The 18,494-nt window shown below is 42.0% G+C and overlaps 1 protein-coding gene across 2 annotated transcripts in view; it reads right to left on the bottom strand.

Moving 5' to 3' along the window:
- Positions 1-3,492: 3,492 nt before the first annotated feature.
- Positions 3,493-18,494, bottom strand: part of arhgap35a (Rho GTPase activating protein 35a) — a 202,649-nt gene continuing 187,647 nt past the window's right edge. For both annotated transcript variants that reach the window (XM_072269855.1, XM_072269854.1), the window contains 4 exons: positions 14,820-14,897; positions 12,404-12,535; positions 8,401-8,506; positions 3,493-4,800 (listed from right to left, as the gene is read on the bottom strand). In XM_072269855.1, the coding sequence (XP_072125956.1) occupies positions 4,506-4,800; positions 8,401-8,506; positions 12,404-12,535; positions 14,820-14,897 (611 nt within the window). In that variant the 3' untranslated portion in view covers positions 3,493-4,505. The remainder of the gene's footprint in view (positions 4,801-8,400; positions 8,507-12,403; positions 12,536-14,819; positions 14,898-18,494) is intronic.

Here is an 18,494-nt window from a genome sequence, read left to right as displayed (position 1 = left end):
AAATGCCTTGGATGAACCGAAAAGCAAAGAATATATAAGCACCTGGGCACTAAAAGGTCAATTTTGTCATCGAGAGGGAATTCTGAACAGGTTCAGCAATTGATCCCCTTTCGACATTATTTAAGATCAGCTTTGAAAGGGGATGATACCACAACAAACTAAGCTTAAAGTGCAAATTGTCCCAAGAGGAAATTGTGCAAAAATCCCCCCAAACTACAAAACGTTTAGAAAAGCTAGAATATGATTTATTGTCTACAATTACCTCAGAAAAATAATCACTTTGATAATGATAATCAGTACTTGCACAAGGTGATAGCTTTAAGAATTTTACAGGTGTAGCAATCCAATTTCAATTTCTACCTCCTCAAAACACTGTAGATTGTGCAAACTAGACCCCATGTGTTATAGGGTGCAATATTGATATGGATTGCACAGACACTGCATCTCTCATTCTTCAAATCTCTGTAAACCTCTGCCTACTTTTAGTTTAGCCAAATATGTTTTCAGATTAAAAATCTGGATATGCATTGTATGGTGAAACGAGGTTTTTTCTGCTATTCCATGAATTCAGATCACATGAATCTTTGCTAACCCATGGAAGGGGCAAATTTCATCAAGGTGACTAACTTGGGAGAGAGAATAGATATGCTAATCAGATCTTTTAATACGGTGTTGGAATGACTGGCGATTCCTTCATATCTATACAACACAAATTAATTTTAACTGGTTTAAATGGTCAAGCAACACACTGAGCTCTTACACAGTCATGGTAACTGGGTGAAACATATTGATAGTCAGCAGCTCTCCTCTGGAAGGGATTATGATGAAACTCAAAGAAAACCAGTCTCCAACAAACTTTTCTCTCCCTCACAATGAATCATTTTGGAAACAGCAAAGTGAAGACATGTTCAGAATAATTTTTAAAAAACAGGCAACCATTTCCCATCTGAAGATGGATTTGTAAAATATCAAAACAAGATTGATGGTTGAATAAATTGCACCAACCCTTACGACTGTGTCTAAAATTGCTTCCAAATTAAAGCAGCTGGCCCATAAAACCAGATACAATTAATCTTTAGTTCTGTTGTGCCTGATTTAATTGTTTTTTGTGGAGTACCGCAATAGATATGTGGAAACCATAAACTAAATTTGTTCGCATACTGTTTTACAAGATTTATTGGGGTGGCAAGGTGAGGGGGAGAAGATAATGCCAAAATACAACTAACAATGCACCCCCTGGCAGTTTTGTCAATCTGCAGCAATTTACCTAAATATATTTCAAAAGTTTTTCACTGAAGTTTTCACATTACAACTATGTATTTACTTCTAGTTGATGAAAAGTGAACAGATGCCCACACCTTTCTCCGATCCAAACTCAGGAATAGGGACTGAAGATTAGGAAGCCCTCTTATAGTCAGGCAAGTTTTCTTAAGCAGGCACCTGGCACGGCGGGGAGGGAGAGGGAAGGGGAAGGAAAATGCCACAGTGCGTACAGCCAATTATTTAACATCCAACCATGACGAGCAGATACAGCAATTCATTTCAGAAGCCACTTTTCTATCCACTTGGTAGGTCAGCTGATTTTGTTCTCGCTGATGACATCCAGTGTTGTCAACCATTTGATTTTTTGACATGCCTGCACTGATAGATTTTGTTTCAATGAATGCCAGACTGGGGTTTGCATTAAACTGAAGCAGGTAGAGTGATCACATTCAGTAACGGACGAGTTGGGCAGGATGATCCTCTTACCAGTACAACTGGCTTTGATGAACATTTGGTAAGACCTCATTGCTAAGTTAAAATAATGTCAACTGGTATTTCTGCTGCACAAAAAATAAAGAGGCACTGATCCATTCTTAATGCAAGCCTGATACACTTGTCAGTCCAGTTCACAATGTCAGTAGGTAGAATTCAAACAATGCTGTCCAAAATATTTACTACTCCCCAAATTTAAAGTGTATTGGAGGACAATTTAATTTTTTTTCTCTCTCTAGAAGCATTAGCTTGGAAAATTTGGAATCATTATTCAATCAGCGAGCAATGATACATCTCAACCTCTCCCAACAATCATAACTGGGAAACAAGGACTGCGGCAACACATTGCAAAAGGTTTTTTTGACATAGATCTCATTTCAGATATACATACACCAAAAAAAAAAAATCAGAATTGAATGATAGATCATCTCATACAGAAGCATTTGATCACTGGGTAATCCATTTCACATTGTGTCCAGTCAATACACACAACATTGATTTTGTACAAAAGGAGACGCACACAAACACATTACATTTTAGCTGTTATCAGAGTGACCGCAATTATACGTACCGTACCCAAACTGGCAGAGTTTGATACTTAGAATGACCAAGTGTTGTGAAATAGATACGCTGGCACAGCCCTATGAGGGAAAACAGAAGCTGAGAAAACAGTCAGCCAGGTAATGATGGATTTGCCCCCTGACCCTAAAGAGCAAACTTGCTGCAAGCTCGAGGCAGGTGCTGACAGCTCCAAGAACAAATCACCAGAAAGTTATGCTGCTCATGATCAACAGCATACTTCATAGCTACTGCCAATAAGCTCACTGAATGGTGAATTCTTGTGTATATGTAGTGTCATGTGTAGTGTCATGTGTAGTGAAGATTCTCATATTCGGTGGAATTAAAATTTTAGTGTTTTTTCTTTTTAAAAAAAAGAGGATCCCTTATGCTGTCTTCAAACTAGGCTTTTAACCGATTCAAGTCCAAGAATGTTTCAGGTATGAAACGTGACATATTTATTAGTGTTGAATGAATCTCTTTCCCGTTGCCAACACCTTTCCCCCACTCTCTTAGGCACTGAGTGGTGCTGAGGTATGATTCAATGGGTAGTGACCCCCCTCCCCTAACCCCCCCTCCCCCCACCCTAGTATCACATCAAATTAAGTCATTCTTGAAGCACGATCCCAGCAAGGATATTCAAGTATGGAAGATGGGGCAGCAGGGTCAAAATGTTTTCCCCATTGAGTCACTGTGAGCCCATTCTCTCCTCAAAGAGTTTAGACACTCTGCAGATAATATAAATGCCCCACCCTAAGATGGCTATGAAACCTTAACAGACCGTGCACGTGCTGACATGCCACACAAGCATTTTAAGTACTTGAAGAATTCAAACTGAGCGGAAGCCACATCGTAAACCACCTTAACTACTGCCTGAACAGATGTGTGGCATTGGCTGAGACGACAATTATTTATGGCCGGTGGGGGTGCAGGGAGAGAGGGGAGATGATGACCTCTGCAACTCTTCGAACCCAAGGTTTCAGTTCTCTAAAGGGTGAACACAGATCTGACTTACAGGTTTGGTTAGCTGTGAGATTTCCTCGTGTGTGAGAGAGACTCCAATTTGGCACTGTGTACATATCAGGACCAGCAGGCCACTCGGAGCTCACTTCTGGCTATGGGAAGGACAGAGAAGTAGTGGTAACCCCGCCCCCCCCCCCCAACACCCACCCCCACCACTAATCCGAAGAATGACCCATGGCAAACTAAACTGGAGTGGCTTGTTTGGGTTGCGAGGAGAAATGAATTGGGAACGAGCTAACCAGAACAGATGAAGCTAATGAGAATGAGACTAAGTCCAACAAAGAAGCAGCAACATCCATATTGGGGAAAACCAGCATTAAATTTTGCCTTGCACAAAGCACTTTCATGCAGCTGCTTTCACGTCATTGTTATGCAGACAAACCTCTTTACTACAAGCTCTACAGAACCTTAGGACACACAGTTTTGATCAGTACAAATTCATTAGGTGTGTATTCCTTAGAAACAAAAAAAATCAAATCCCCCAAGGTTAGAATGGCTCCCCAATGTATCACCCGTACAGGTGACCATTTACATGCTGGGCCTGCTCATTCCACCCGGGGTAACTCCTCGTACTCACACCCTGCCATTTGCGAACGTTGGTGCGACGCGACGCTCTGACCATTGGGCATCGTGCGCATCTGTTGTGAGTCCACATAGTCCGCCTGACATTTGCTTCTTCACTAAGAAAGGTTAAAATAGCAGCACATGACAGCGAAAACAATTCTCTAAGCATGAATTGGCGCTATTGAAAAATAACCAAAAAAAAAGCAAGTTTCTACAATGGCTTAGAAGGGAGCAAGGTATAAATTAATTGGTAGAGTTTGTCTGTATAATTAACCATTTAAATGTTGTGCATTTTGAGAAACCATTCTGCTGCGAAACCTGTGCTATTTGAATGTCTTACAGAGCCCACAGTGAAGACACGGGCTGCTTCTTTTGCAGTCTAAAAGGTTTTTTTTTAAAAACACTCCAGTGCTCGGGTACTTAATCAAATCTCCTTAGTGGCACATCACTTGTACGTTTCTTTATGCTGGTCTGCACAACAGGAAGGGGGTTCTATAACCCAAGGCAGTCTTGAAAAGAACCCAGCTACTGTATCTGGTATCTTAAAACCAAATTCACAGTTTACTTGGCTGTTCCGTTCGCAGCTGATGTTCCTCGAGTGGCCTCTAAGGTGTTGGCGGCGGAGACTGTGGTGGAGAGGGGATCATTGCTACCGGCGAAGGGCACTGAAAGGCAGTGTTCGACGTGGGGGAGCTGGGGATGGTATTTATCAGTTCCTCGATCGGCTTGTCGTAAAAGAAGAAAGGGCACTGCTGAATGAAGAGCTCGATGATAGTCTGGTACGTCCTGGTGGCCGTCAACGCGTCCATGGTCTGGAAGTCAGGCCTCATAAGTGTGGGCCAGAAACAAATGGAGAGGTTCTCACTGTTCATCAGATTCAACTTCGAGTTCTGACTGACTCTGAAATGAAGAAAAAATATTGTATTTACAGCATAAAATTGCATGCAAGTCCATAAACCATTTAGTAATTCCATGGGGAAAAAACTGTTATCCTACTCCTTACACTAAGGATGGAACAGAAGTGCATCCTTCTAATGACCCGATCCTGTCTGGGACACCCCAACCCTAACCTCACCAGGACGCCCCAACCCAATCCCCTTGGGACTTCATAATCCTAACCTCACCAGTATAAAAACACCCAGATTCCTTGTTCCAGCTCTGATCATTTTGAACAATAACAAATCTAGACGACAAGTTATACCAAAAGAAATTTCACACCAGTGATTAATAGTAAGTCAATTAGCAGCCAAAACATATTTATATTTCAGTGAGTAAAGTAGAAACACATTTCCCTCTTCAGGGAATGCATAAATCACACCTGGAACAAAGACCACTCTCTTATCTGCCTGCTCTGGAACACCAGTTGAGAATACAACTTCCCACAATCATGATTAAAACTTCAAAGTTACACATTGTTTTATGAAATGATTGGATTTAACTCTGAAGCAATAGGAATTCATTCCAAATACAGACAGAAGGGAAAAGGCTAAAAGGGAGGAGGGAGGAGAGAGGGAGGGCAGGTGGGGGGTGACGAGGGACAAGGGAGAATTTCTACCTGGGTGGAAATCCTGGTAGTTTCCAGTGAGCCAATCCAAGCAGATGTATGCTCCGCCCGCCAGAAGGGGGAGTCTCCCAGTGCCCACCCATTTTAATTCCACCTCCCATTCCAATATGTTAATGCCCCCCACCCCAACTTTTCCCTCGCTCATTTTATCTACTTGCCTGCCCACTGCCTCCCTCTGGTGCTCCTCCCTCCTTTCCTCCTGTTTCGATGACCTTCTATCTTCTATCAGACTCCTTCTCCAGTGTACCTTTCACCAATCAACTTCCCAGCTCAGTATTTCACTTCATCCCCCATCCCTCCTGGTTCCATCTATCACCTTGTGCTTCTCCCCACCCCATCTTTTAAATCCACTCATCGTTTTTTTTGCTCCAGTCCTGCTGAAGGGTCTCGGCCCAAAACCTCGACTGCTTATTCTTTTCATAGATTTTGCCTGGACTGCTGAGTTCCTCCAGCATTTTGTGTGTTGCTCAGATGTAAGGTGGGTAAGGTGCCTCTGACTCATTATCGACAAAGCACACTGAAGCTATCATAGTGGCTCCTAGTCCAAAACTAGGCAACCCAAAAACAAGCTGTCCAAGAGCCGCCAGACATTCAAGGCAGCGCGGTCAGCGCCAGCAGCCCAGGTTCAATTGCACTGCTGTCTGGAGGAAGGAGTTTCTATGTTCTCCCCATGACTGTGTGGGTTGCTCTGGGATCTCCACTTTGCTCCCACATTCCAAAGGCATACCGATTACTAGTTCTATTGGTCACATGAGTGTATTTGGGTAGCTCAGGCTGCTTCCGTGCTGTATGCTTACATAAATAAAAATAATTTTCTTGCATTTCTTGCTTTTCCAACTTCACCTTTGCTGCAGTGGAATTACAGGCTGGTTCCAAACTGATCAATGCAGAAAACAGCGAGACTCGGCAGGCACAAAAGATTTTTTTTTAAATATATTATTGAAATTCTCAAAAAAAAATTACTGAAATTCTGTGTGGTCAACGTACCACCAAGATTCCAGGTTTTGGAGATAGATCTATTAAAAGTGTATTCAAAAACACCTACCACCAGAAGAAATGTCCACAAAAGCTCTATTCTTTGCCTGGCTATTGCTGTAGTATGCGCAGCTTAGAAATACACGGACTCTAAGTTGATGTGTTTAACTGTTTTTAAGAGATACAGCACCACATGAGGACCTTCTAGCTCAATGAGCCCACACTGCCAATTACACCCATGTGACCAATTAACCTCCCACCCCGTACGTCTTTGGAAAGTGCGAGCAAATGGGAGCACCCAGAGGAAAGCAACACAGCCATGGGGAAAATGTACAGAGCCACCTCACCCCTTTTGATACAATCTGTATCCTCGGACATTGCGCTCCAAGCTATCAGCATTTCAGCTATGATTCAGCAACGCCCACGTCACACATTTCAATCTGTAACTCTGCTACAAGTTCATCTTATTCTGTATACTTCATGCATTCAAATATAACACCTCATCCTATATTAATCCTTTTTCGATTTTGTCTGCCTTTTACATTGCAACCCATTCCGTTGACTGCAATTTTGCCCGATTATCGCCTTCCTTGCTTGCAGTCTCACTACACACTGCCTCTGCTTGCACATTTAATCCCCAGCACTATCACTCCTGATTCCATCCTCCTGCCAAATTAGTTTAAACCACCACACCCCCAAGCAACTTTAGCAATAGGAGTATATTTAAGTCTGAGTATATTTAACGCAGAGGTTGGTAGATTCTTGATTGGTCAGGGCATGAAGGGACACGTGGAGAAGCCAGGTGATTGGGGTTGAGAGGAGAAATGGATCAGCCATGGTGGAGCCACCTCGATGGGCCAAAGGGCCTAATTCTGCTCCTATATCTTATGGTCTTCATAGATGGAAGAGCTTGCTTCCTTGCTGTATGACTCCATAACACACACAGAGCACATTTTTTCTCTTGCCAGGAATCAAGCCTTCTCGGATTTTGGATCTATGCAATTTGGACAGAAATGGCCACACAGAGGGGTCAAAATACAATATTAAATCCCTCTTGCACCATCAAGTTGATTTGCATCAGACAGGGGCATGTATTATTACATCAGACAGTATTATGCAAAGAGTTAGACCGCAACAGGCTGCGAAATAATCAAGGACATATCCTCTGGGACAGTGGACAATGGAAGCTGTACTATTTCTTCAGATTTATAAGAAAGACAGACGACAGTTTGACCTTACTGAACATGCAAAATTTCAGAAGTACCTACCGGGTTCCTGTAGGAATTTACAGAGGTTTAATGCATTTTACATCACAGTTTTTGCTATTATTTTTTAGTCTTATTTATTGAGATACAGTGCTGAGTAGGCCCTTCAAGCTGCGTCCCTGAATTACCCCCAACCTAATCACAGGACAATTTACAATGACCAATTAACCTACTAACCAGCAGGTCTTTGGAAAGTGAAAGGAAACCGGAGGACACAGGGAGAACGTAAATCTCCTCACAGGCAGAGGCGGGAATTGAACCCAGATCACTGGTACTGTAAAGCCTCGTGCTAACCACTATGCTACCGTGTCGCCCCTAATTAACGTATAAACCGGTTAATGCCCTGCATCAAAGCAATGCAGGAATTGAATCTAGCCTCGAAAACAGGAGAGAATAATCAAGATGAGCTTACAGCAGTATTTAAAATAATTTCATCTCTATCTCTGTACTATTAGTGCGGTAACATTGGCAGGACTATGGAGGGTGGTTGTATATAATATAACCCTGGCAACTCAAAGCTTTCAAATCTCTTTGGAGAACTTGCTTTACTTCAACATGAGTTACATCATTAAAGGCAAGGCACAGCCATGAGATATTGGCTTGTGGTATCCTCAATGCCGTTATATGGCCAGGCTAATTAATAATCACAACCTTAATTTATGATAGTTTTACTGCATACACCAAGCAATTACTTACTTGTTCAAGTGGGTAATGACATATTTGAAGACCTCATAATTCTCTTTTGGAAACTTCTTTAACACATCCTTAAGTGCATTCAGCCGAAGCTCTTTATCAGGTGTTTCTGAGGGAAGGAAAACCAAGTCATCTAATGCAATGAGTAGCTCAGCACACTGACTCACTAATAGCTCATGTTGGAATCTGGATTCATGCCTATTAGTGCAATGGGGATCCAAACCCTGAGAAAATGGGAAACAGAAGGCAGTTCATTTCCCTTGTCTGGGAGCCACTAGGAGGATTGGATAATTTAATAGCCTATTAATAAGAAAATCAGCTGATGCAACTCTAATAAGTAATCAATATAACACATAGAATTGTTATATATTCTCAACCGAAAACAGTTTACTCTCTTCGAATAGAAGCTGCCTGACCTGCTGAGTTCCTCCAACATCTTGAGTGTGTTGTTTCGGGTTTCTGGCATCTGCAGATTTTCTTGTGTTTGTATTGTTATATAGCACTGAAACAGGCCATTTGGCCCAACTTGACACAACTGACTGAGGTTGCAAATTACAGCAAGTTGAATATGCATCTCCCATAACAGCAACTTCTACCAGCACGGAGGACAAGGGCAGCAGGCCAAAGCTAACTTGACCTACCCCCAGGTTCTGCTCTAAACCATCCTGACTTGTAGCTGCATCATGAGTTCTTTGCTTTTCACAGTATCGTGATGTGCCGTAACGTCTGACATGGGCGATCATGGTCTTTGACCATGATTGTTCTTGACCAAATTTTCCTCCTGAAGTGGTTTGCTGTTGCCTTCTTCTGGGCAGTGTCTTTACAAGATGAGTGCACCCCCCCCCCCCCCACCCCCAACCATTATCAATACCCTTCACAGATTGTCTGCCTGGTGTTAGTGGTCATATAACCAGAATTTGGGATATGCACCAGCTGCTCATATGACCATCCATCACCTGCTCCCATGGTTTCACATAACCCTGATCAGGGGGCTAAGCAGATGCTACACCTTTGCCCCAGGGTGGCCTGCAAGCTAGCGGAGAGGAGCGCCTTACACCTACTTTGGTAGAGACGTACCCCTCGCCACCTGTTCTTTGCTGTTACTGGTTCTAAGGTCATAAATCTCCCCATCCAATAATGCTGCAACTGTTTCTTCACCAGATGATTGCACAGCTTACCTTGGGGGGAAAATTCAAGATGACCAGCATCTCACACAGCAAGTTAATAAAAAGAGATGGAATAGTGCTCTTTGCTCTGGAGCATGTATTTGAGAATTCATTAAAGTCATTTCTCGGGCACGAGGAACAATAAGGAGAAGTGTTAGCGTGGTTACCACATTTCGAGGTTCTAACTAGTAACTTGCTGGATGCCAGATGTGTAAAACACATATTGCTGGCTGACCTTTGTTGTTATATAAATATACATAAAATAAATTAGTGCAAAGAAAGGGAGCAAATTCGTGTTCATGGACTGCTCAGAAATCTGAAGGCAGAGGGGAAGCTGCTACTAAAACGTTACATCTTTGGGTTCTTTTGATAGTAGAGTATGATGGTAGTAACGGGGGTGGGGGGGGGGAATGACCTTAGTGATAGATGCCATGTTTCTGAGGTGTCACCTTTTGAAGATTTCCTTAATGGTGGACATCTCACAGACGGCAGCTGATGACCTCTCATCATGCACGCAAAGATAAGCAACAGCTCATTTTTGATTTAATACACCACATTCAATGGGTAGTCTTCCCTACATTGGAAATACTAAACAATTATAGCCCTCATTACTCAACAGTCAATTCAATAGCTTCAGAACAACAGCCAATTGCAATGCAATTGTTCAGCCCTGGTTATACATGAACCTGTAACATTTACAATCTCTCTCTACAGATCCCAATCAGGTTTAATATCACTAGCATATGTCATGAAATTTGTTAACATTGCATTACATGATAAATGTAGAAAAAACTGAATTACTCTAGTTATAAATACGTATGTTAAAAAGTTGTTAAAACAGGTAGTGTGGAATAACAGAATAAGCAGTGGAAAATAAGTATAATGGAAGTAGTGAGGTAGTGCTCATGGATTCAATATACATTTAAAAATCGGATGGCAGAGGGGAAGATGCTGTTTCTGAATCACTGAGTGTGTGCCTTCAGGCTCCTGTACCTCCTCCCTGACAGTAACAATGAGAAAAGGACATGTCCTGGGTGGTTGGGTGTGCTTAATGATGGATGCCACCTTCCTGAGATATTGCTCCTTGAAGATGTCTTGATACTATGGAAGCTAGTGCCCATGACGGAGCTGACTCATTTTACAACTTTCTGCAACTTACTTTGATCCTGTGCAGTAGCACCACTTCCCCCCCATACCAGATGGTGCTGCAGCCAGTGAGAAGACTCTCCACAGTACATCTGTAGAAGTTTGAGTGCTTTAGGTGACATACCAAATCTCCTCAAACTCCTAATGAAATATAGCCGCATCAATATGTCGCAACCAGGTTCAGTCCCCAGAGGTACTTACACCGAGGAACTTGAAATTGCTCACTCCATCCACTTCCGATCCTTCTGTGAGGATTGGTTTATGCTCCTTCTCTTTCTGCTTTGCTAAGTCGACTATTCAGGTTCTTTTTTTTTTAAAAAATATTGATGAAGGAGGCCGCTTATTCCACCTTGAAGCATTAAGTGGAGCAGTCAGTGGAGAGGAATGGAAGTGAAAGAGGGAGGTTAAGAAACCCTCTCCTCAGCACATAGTTTAGTTGCAATAAAAGTGTCAAAGATGAAATAGCTATCCTCTTGGCCACAGCTGTGAATGAGTTATGAGAAAGGAAAACAAAATCTTTCACAATAAGCCTCAGGCTACAAAAGGAATTTATTTAACTGGTGTCCAGCAAAGTGAGGGCAAGTCCAGGTTCTCAGGAGAAAATAATTCTGTGGCCAAACATTAAAGGGAGGTGGAGGGAAAAGTAATTCTGTGTCATCCAAATAATTTATCCTTCTCTCATTAAAAGCAGGTTAACTGGTTATTCAAGATGGTTGCTATTTGTGTAATATCACACAAAAAATTAACGCACTTATGCGGCAACAAGTTATTACAAAGTGATTTCCCAGCCTCGGCATATTTTTCAGTGCAATTAATCTGAGAACTACACTCAATGCTCACTTTATTAGTTACAGAAGTGGAATTCGGAATGGTCTTCCACTACTGCAACCCATTCAAGGTTCAACGTGTTGTGCATTCAGATATGCTCTTCTGCACAACACTGTTATAACACGTGGTTATTTCAGCTATTATCGCCTGTCAGCCTGAACCAGCTATTGGCTATTCTCCTCTGACCTCTCTGATTATCAAGGCGTTTTCATTTATAGAACTGTTACTCACTGGATGTTTTTGTTTTAGTTTTTTTGCACCATTCTCTGTAAACTCTAAAGCACGAGTTCCCAATCATTTTTATCCATAGACTCCCTTACCATTAACCGAGGGGTCCATAAGACCACAAGACATAGGAGCAAAATTAGGCCATTTGGCCCAATGAGTCTGCTTCGCCATTCAATCATGGCTGATCCTTTTCTCCCTCTCCTCGGCCCCACTCCCTGGCCTTCGCCCTGTAACCTTTCTGTGGACCCCAGGCTGGGAACCCTTGCTCTGGAGACTTCTGTGCATGTAAATCCCAGAAGATCAGCAGGTTCTGAGATACCCAAACCACCCCTGCCTGGCAGCAACAATCATTTTACGGTCCAAGTCACTTAGATCACATTTCTTCCCCATTCTGATGTTTGGTCTGAACAACAACTGAACCTCTTGACCATGCTGGCGTGCTTTTATGGACTGAGTTGCTGACAGGTGATTGGCCAATTAAATAGTTGCATTAAAGAGGTGTACAGGTGTAAAGTGCCCACTGAGTATACACAGCAAACCCCCATTGTGCAGTAATGTGTCATGTTTGGTTTGTGACTGCCATTCAATAAGAAAAACCTTTGACCTTCTCTAAAAAACGCGGCGGGCCTGGTACTTACTGCTGACGTCCACCAGCTCAACCTGGGCATTATATGGAACCAGTGGCTCTGGCAGCTCTGAGAAGAAGCTCTTCATTGCTCCAGCTATAGTATTCACTGCAAAATCCTTTTCCTGCAGAACAATGTTGTGATCTACGAATAGAAAAAGAAAATACTCCAGCTGGGGAACCATTAAGTAGTAAAACTCCTTTGATCCAGTATCCACAGAACCTTGGTGGTGACAGGAGCAGATTCTCCAGGCTATTAAATATTACTTATATTAATATCCCAACAAATGCAGTTCACTGTTTGATAATTTACACAGTATGTGCCGTGTCGCATGATGTGGGCGATCATGGTCTTTCCACGACTGTGACTGTCCACCAGAATTTTTCTGCAGAAGTGGTTTGCCATTGCCTTCTTCTGGGCAGTGTCTTTACAAGATGGATGACCCCCTGCCCCCAGCCATTATCAATACTCTTGTCTGCCTGGAGTCAGTGGTCACTTAACCAGAGCGTGTGATATGCACTGGATGCTCATACGACCATCCATCACCTGCTCCCATGGCTTCACATGACCCGGCTAAGCAGATGCTACATCTTGCCCAAGGGTGACTTGTAGGCTAGCAAAGGAAAGAAACAACTTACACCTCCTCCAGTAGAGAAGTATCTCCACCCTGCCACCCCTGTACAGTAATAGAATAATATATTTTCCAGTTTAAAAGGGAGAGGAAAGCCAGGCTTAGCAAGTTTAAAGCTGTCAATGCAAACTGAAATATACAAGGTTTCCAAAACGCAGTTTCGGCTGCAGACCCACACGCTCCTGGTCAAAAGAAGCCACACATGTGCCACTACACTTGACAATGACTCCGGCCACACACCCAGCCCAGATTCTGTACCTCCAGCTCCATACCAGACTTGGACTTCAAACTATTGATCTAACAAGATGCAAAACCCTATTGACTTCTGAGTACTCAGAAATCAGGTTATCATAGTTTTCGTCTAAAAAGATCAAATTGTGACATTTTCTCTAAGTTAAATTGGGTTTCTCAAATGGTTTATCTTTTAGTGCATCTTGATAACAACTAAAGATAAATGGAGCCTTACGATGGAAACTTGGTCTTTGCTGATTCACCTGTCAACTGGGACAGGAATTGGGTAGAAAAAAATTAATGTGTATTTTGTTGTTTGAACTTCTGGTAAAGATTCATGCTTATATAAATTTATAGATGCATACTGCAGGGAAACAGGTCTCAGGCCCATCAAGTCTTGTTAACCCTATTTATTCAAATCCTATACTAACTCCATTTTATTCTTCATCTGGGGCTAAATTTAAATTAACCCCATTAAATTCCCGTCTACTCTCTTCAGATTCTGAAAATGAGAGTGGCTGATTAATCTACTTTAGAGGAACTCACGTTCTCAACTTAACCCTAATGCATAGGTGGCATTGGTAGTGTAGTGGTTAGCACAATGCTTTACGGTACCGGGTTCAGTTTCCGCCACTGTCCGAAAGGAGTTTATACGCCCTCCCCATGACCGTGAGAGTTTCCTCCAAATGTTCTGGCTTCCGCCCACAGTCCAAAGACGTACTGGTTGGTAGGTTAATTGGTCATTGTAAATTAGGGTTAAATTGGGGGATTGTTGGGCAGTGTGGCTAGAAGGGCTGGAAGGGCAAATTTTGTGCTGCATCTCAATAAATAAATATTGCTTATTTATTACTATTACTTTGTTTTTCTCTTTTTTGTGTGTTTGCACAGTTTGCTACTTTTTGGTTGCTTGTCTTTGCTGTGTGGTTTCTCATTGACTTTGTTGTATTTGTTTGTAGTTATTGGGAATGCCCACAAGAAAATGAATCTCAGGTCGGTATATGGTGACATATATGAAACTTTGACAATAAATTTATAATGAACTTTACGTTGTGAATTCTTTATTTTTAAAGAAAAAGCATTGAGGATTAGATCTTACTCAATTCCAGAACAGGAGGGCCAGAGTGTCCTATGCTCCTCAAAAATGTTTAAAATGCTCTTATGAAGAGTCCCAGACCTGAAAAGTTGACTTTCTCCTTCCACAGTTGCTGCACAAATTGCAGAGTGTTTGCAGCATTTTCTGTTTGTATTTCCCGCGGTTTATTTTTGGATTTTTATTGAGTGATCTTGCATCCTGCTACAGCATCCTATGGACAGTACTAAAAGAGTTACAAGTAGAACTCATTACTCTGTCACGTTAATGCCAAACTCAGGAGAATTTCTCATTGCCCAGAAAGTGGGCCACACCTGCTTTTTAACACATCTATAACAACAATCAGATCACAAGGATCATGTTTCTGGAGAGGAAATGCAAAACGTGAAAACCCACACACCACGCAGTTATTAGCTACCTAGGCAGCCAGATAATATTCGTGCTTGACCAATGCCACTTCAACACCTCTGACTTACCTTGATCAAACTGTCGCTGGAGACTTTCCATCTCTGATTTGTTCCCACTCACGCGGTAAAGTCCCTCGGTACCCAGACCTTTAAATGAGAAATTAAAAATTAATTCTCTCCACTTACCAAATTTATTGGAGATGGTATAACCTCCAAATGAAAACATAGCAATTATAATCAATAAAACTATGCAGACCGTCACAGTTGCTTCAAAGATACAAATAATGTTTAATAGAAAGTTTGTGAATAGATAACAGGCAGAGTGGAAACAGATTTGATAGCACTAAAGTACTTGACCTGTATAGGCCAAGTAGTCAGGTATACTTAAGGCAGAGGTTGATAAGTTCTTGATTAATTAGCATGTCAAGGGTTACAGGCAGGAGGCAGGAGAATAGGTTTGATAGGGATAATAAATCAGCCATGACGGAATGGCAGAGCAGCCTCAATGGGCCAATGGACTAATTCTGCTCCTTATGTCTTATGGTTAAGTACTACAGGTCCATTTCATGATAATTAAACTTGAATTTGATTTGATGAATCAAAGTACCAGGCGATAGGATGTTATACTGAAGTTGTACAAGACACTGGTGATGCCTAATTTTCAGTATTGGGTACAGTTTTGGTCAGCTACCTACAAGAACGATGTAAATAAGGTTGAAAGAGTGCAGAGAAAACTTACAGGGATGTTGCTGGGACCGGAGGACCTGAGTTACAGGGAAAGGTTGAATAGGCTAGGACTTTATTCCTTAGAACACAGGAAATTGAGGGGAGATTTGATAGAAGTATACAAAATTGAGGGATATAGATCGGGTAAATGCAAGCAGGTTTTTCCCCACTGATATCAGGAGGGACTACAACTAGAGGTTGTGGGTTAAGGGTGAAAGCTGCAAAGTTTAAGGGGAACATGAGGAGAAACTTACTCACTCGGAGGGTTGTGAGAGTGTGGCTTGAGCTGCCAGTGCAAGTGACGCTTGCAAGCTCGATTTAAATGTTTAAAAGAAGTTTGGGTAGGTATATGGTTGGTAGGGGTATGGAGGGCTATAGTCCCGGTGCAGGTTGATGGAAGTAGACAGTTTAAATGGTTCAGCACAGACTAGATGGGCTCAAGGGCCTGTTTCTGTGCTGTACTTTCCTATGACTTTATGACTCTAGTCTACTCTGGTAGGTGAATAGACCCTGGTGAAGTACTTCGCCTCCTTTCCTTTTATGTCCAGTGGTGGGGCCGTGAAAATAAACCTTCTGCAGCAAGGAACTGTGTGGAAGCATTCAAGGCTGTTCATTGTCATTTTCATGACGCAAGTGTAAAGGAGAGCAAAATAATTTTTACTCTGGATCTGGTGCAGTACCACGAAAAAAAACACAATACGATAAACACCACAATAATTTAATCCCAAAAATAACCAACAAATTTACGCTTCTGATGAAGGGTCTCGGCCCAAAACGTCAACTGTTCATTTGTTTCCACAGATGCTGCCTGATCTGCTGAGTTCCTCCAGCATTTTGTGTCTCGTTCTCAATTTACACATCACTCAGTTTACACTGGTGCACAGATTAGTCAGTAATATTTATATTAATGAGAACTATAATAAGAATGAATCAACTCTTAGAATGACATATTTCCCACTGAGCAGTTAATTTTAACAGTTACAATATTAATTTATACAGTACAAATTCATGAATCTACAGAGTCCTCTTCTAATGAAAAGGAGCAGCACCACTTGAATACAGGCAGCAACTCTTGTATCCAAAGGTACATACGAGACCTGAAAGAAAGAATTAAAGTAACATTCCCCGTCACCTGAGGTATTAGCAGACCTGTTAACTCACATCTTGCCCAGTTGAGACAGAGTTCAGTTCTGAACTGAACTCACTCTCCAAAACAAACCCCATGATATCAGGTCCATTAGATGCCGGGACAGCCTACGACAAAATACCCATAAGATTCCCTTTTACGTCTCCTTTAAGTGATAACCTGCGAAGGACAATCCATTGCCCTTCCATCAGGATGTCCCAACCAATGATCTCACTTTAAGGACTCTCATCTTATTATCTATTACTATTTATTTATATTTGAATTTGCACAGTTTGTCATCTTCTGCACTCTGGTTGATCTTTCATTGATCCTATTATAGTTACTATTTTATAGATTTGCTGAGTATACCCACAGGAAAATGAATCTCAGGATTGCATGTGGTGACATATTTGTACTTTGAAAATAAAATTTACTTTTCTCAGGAAAGCCTTTGTCTTAACTTCAGTGTCCCACAAAGATTGCCTGCAATCAAGGTCAGTGAAAGTTGATCCAGAACTGAATTGTTAATTGTAATTTGCAAATTAAATCAGTTCTCTTGAAGCCCAAAGAGATCCAGGTTAATGAAGAATAGGCAACAGTGGATTTTGGCCCCACAGCCTGCCTTCAGAATGAATAGAATAAAAGTAGGACGTAATAAACAGGATCCATACTGATAGCTTTCTGCTGCTTCAGTGGTCCCCCAGGTTTTGAGCACAGGCTCGAATCTTTTCTTCAGTCTTTCCAAATTAGCGCTCAGAGAAAGAGCGCCTTTCTCAGAGACTGGACTCGGGCGTGCAAATGGCATCTACTGTCCAGCAGAGAAGACTCAAACACCAGAAAATCTGCAGGTGCTGGAAATCCAAAGCAACTCACACAAAATGCTGGAGGAACTCAGCAGGTCAGGCAACATCTTTTCCATAGATGCTGCCTGGCCTGCCGAGTTCCTCCAGCATTCTGTGCGTGTTGCAACAGAGAAGATTGCAAGCAAGCCTCAATAAATCGTGTTGACCTGGGAAAGAAAACCAATCATTTCCTTATCCTTGCAGAAAATTTGAAGGATTTTCCAAAGACACTGCTCATGGCATTGATTCACAATCCTGCTGTAAATATTGACACAAGACATTCTGCGCATGCTGGAAATCCAGAGCACCTGACACAAAATGGTGGAGGAACTGAGCAAGTCAGGCAGCATCCATGGAGAGGAATAAACAGTCGAAGAGTGTTGGCCTGAAATGTTGACTGCTTATTCCTCTCCATAGATAATAACTGAACTGCCGAGTTCCACCAGCATTTTGTCTGCTGCAGATAGTTCAGTGTCAGAAACATAACCACCATATTGTCTCTCCTGCCCAAGCCTAAGAGTGCTTCAATGTCGAACTAAAGGTCTTGGGTTCAACACAAACACAAAATATGCAGCTAACCTTGGCAGTTATTATTATATAAACTTCACCCTGAGCTCCAGCAAAATGCATAACACCTCGACTGTCAATTCAAGTGAAGAGAGTCAGAGTCAGAGAGCATTACCACACAGAAACAGGCCCTTTGGCCCATCTAGTCCATGCTGAACTGCTGTTTAGCTTAGCCCCATTGATCCACACCTAGACCATAGTCTTCCATACCTCTCCTATCCATGTACTTCTCCAAACTTCTCTTAAATATGCAATTAAAACCACATCCATCACTTTCGCTGACAGCTTGTTCCACACTCAATCCAGCTCCCCCTCAGATTCCCTTAAATACTTCTCCTTTCACCCTTAACCTATGACGTTTAGTTCTAGTCTGACCCAACCTCAGTGGAAAAAGCCTGCTTGCATTTACACTCCCTATACCCCTCAATTTTGTATACCTCTCAAATCTCCCATGATTCTCCTTTGCTCTAGGGAAAAAGCAAT

Source organism: Mobula birostris, chromosome 10, assembly GCF_030028105.1.
Source record: "Mobula birostris isolate sMobBir1 chromosome 10, sMobBir1.hap1, whole genome shotgun sequence".
In the NCBI taxonomy this organism is placed as follows: domain Eukaryota; kingdom Metazoa; phylum Chordata; class Chondrichthyes; order Myliobatiformes; family Myliobatidae; genus Mobula; species Mobula birostris.
This window is presented reverse-complemented; position numbering and strand designations above follow the sequence as displayed.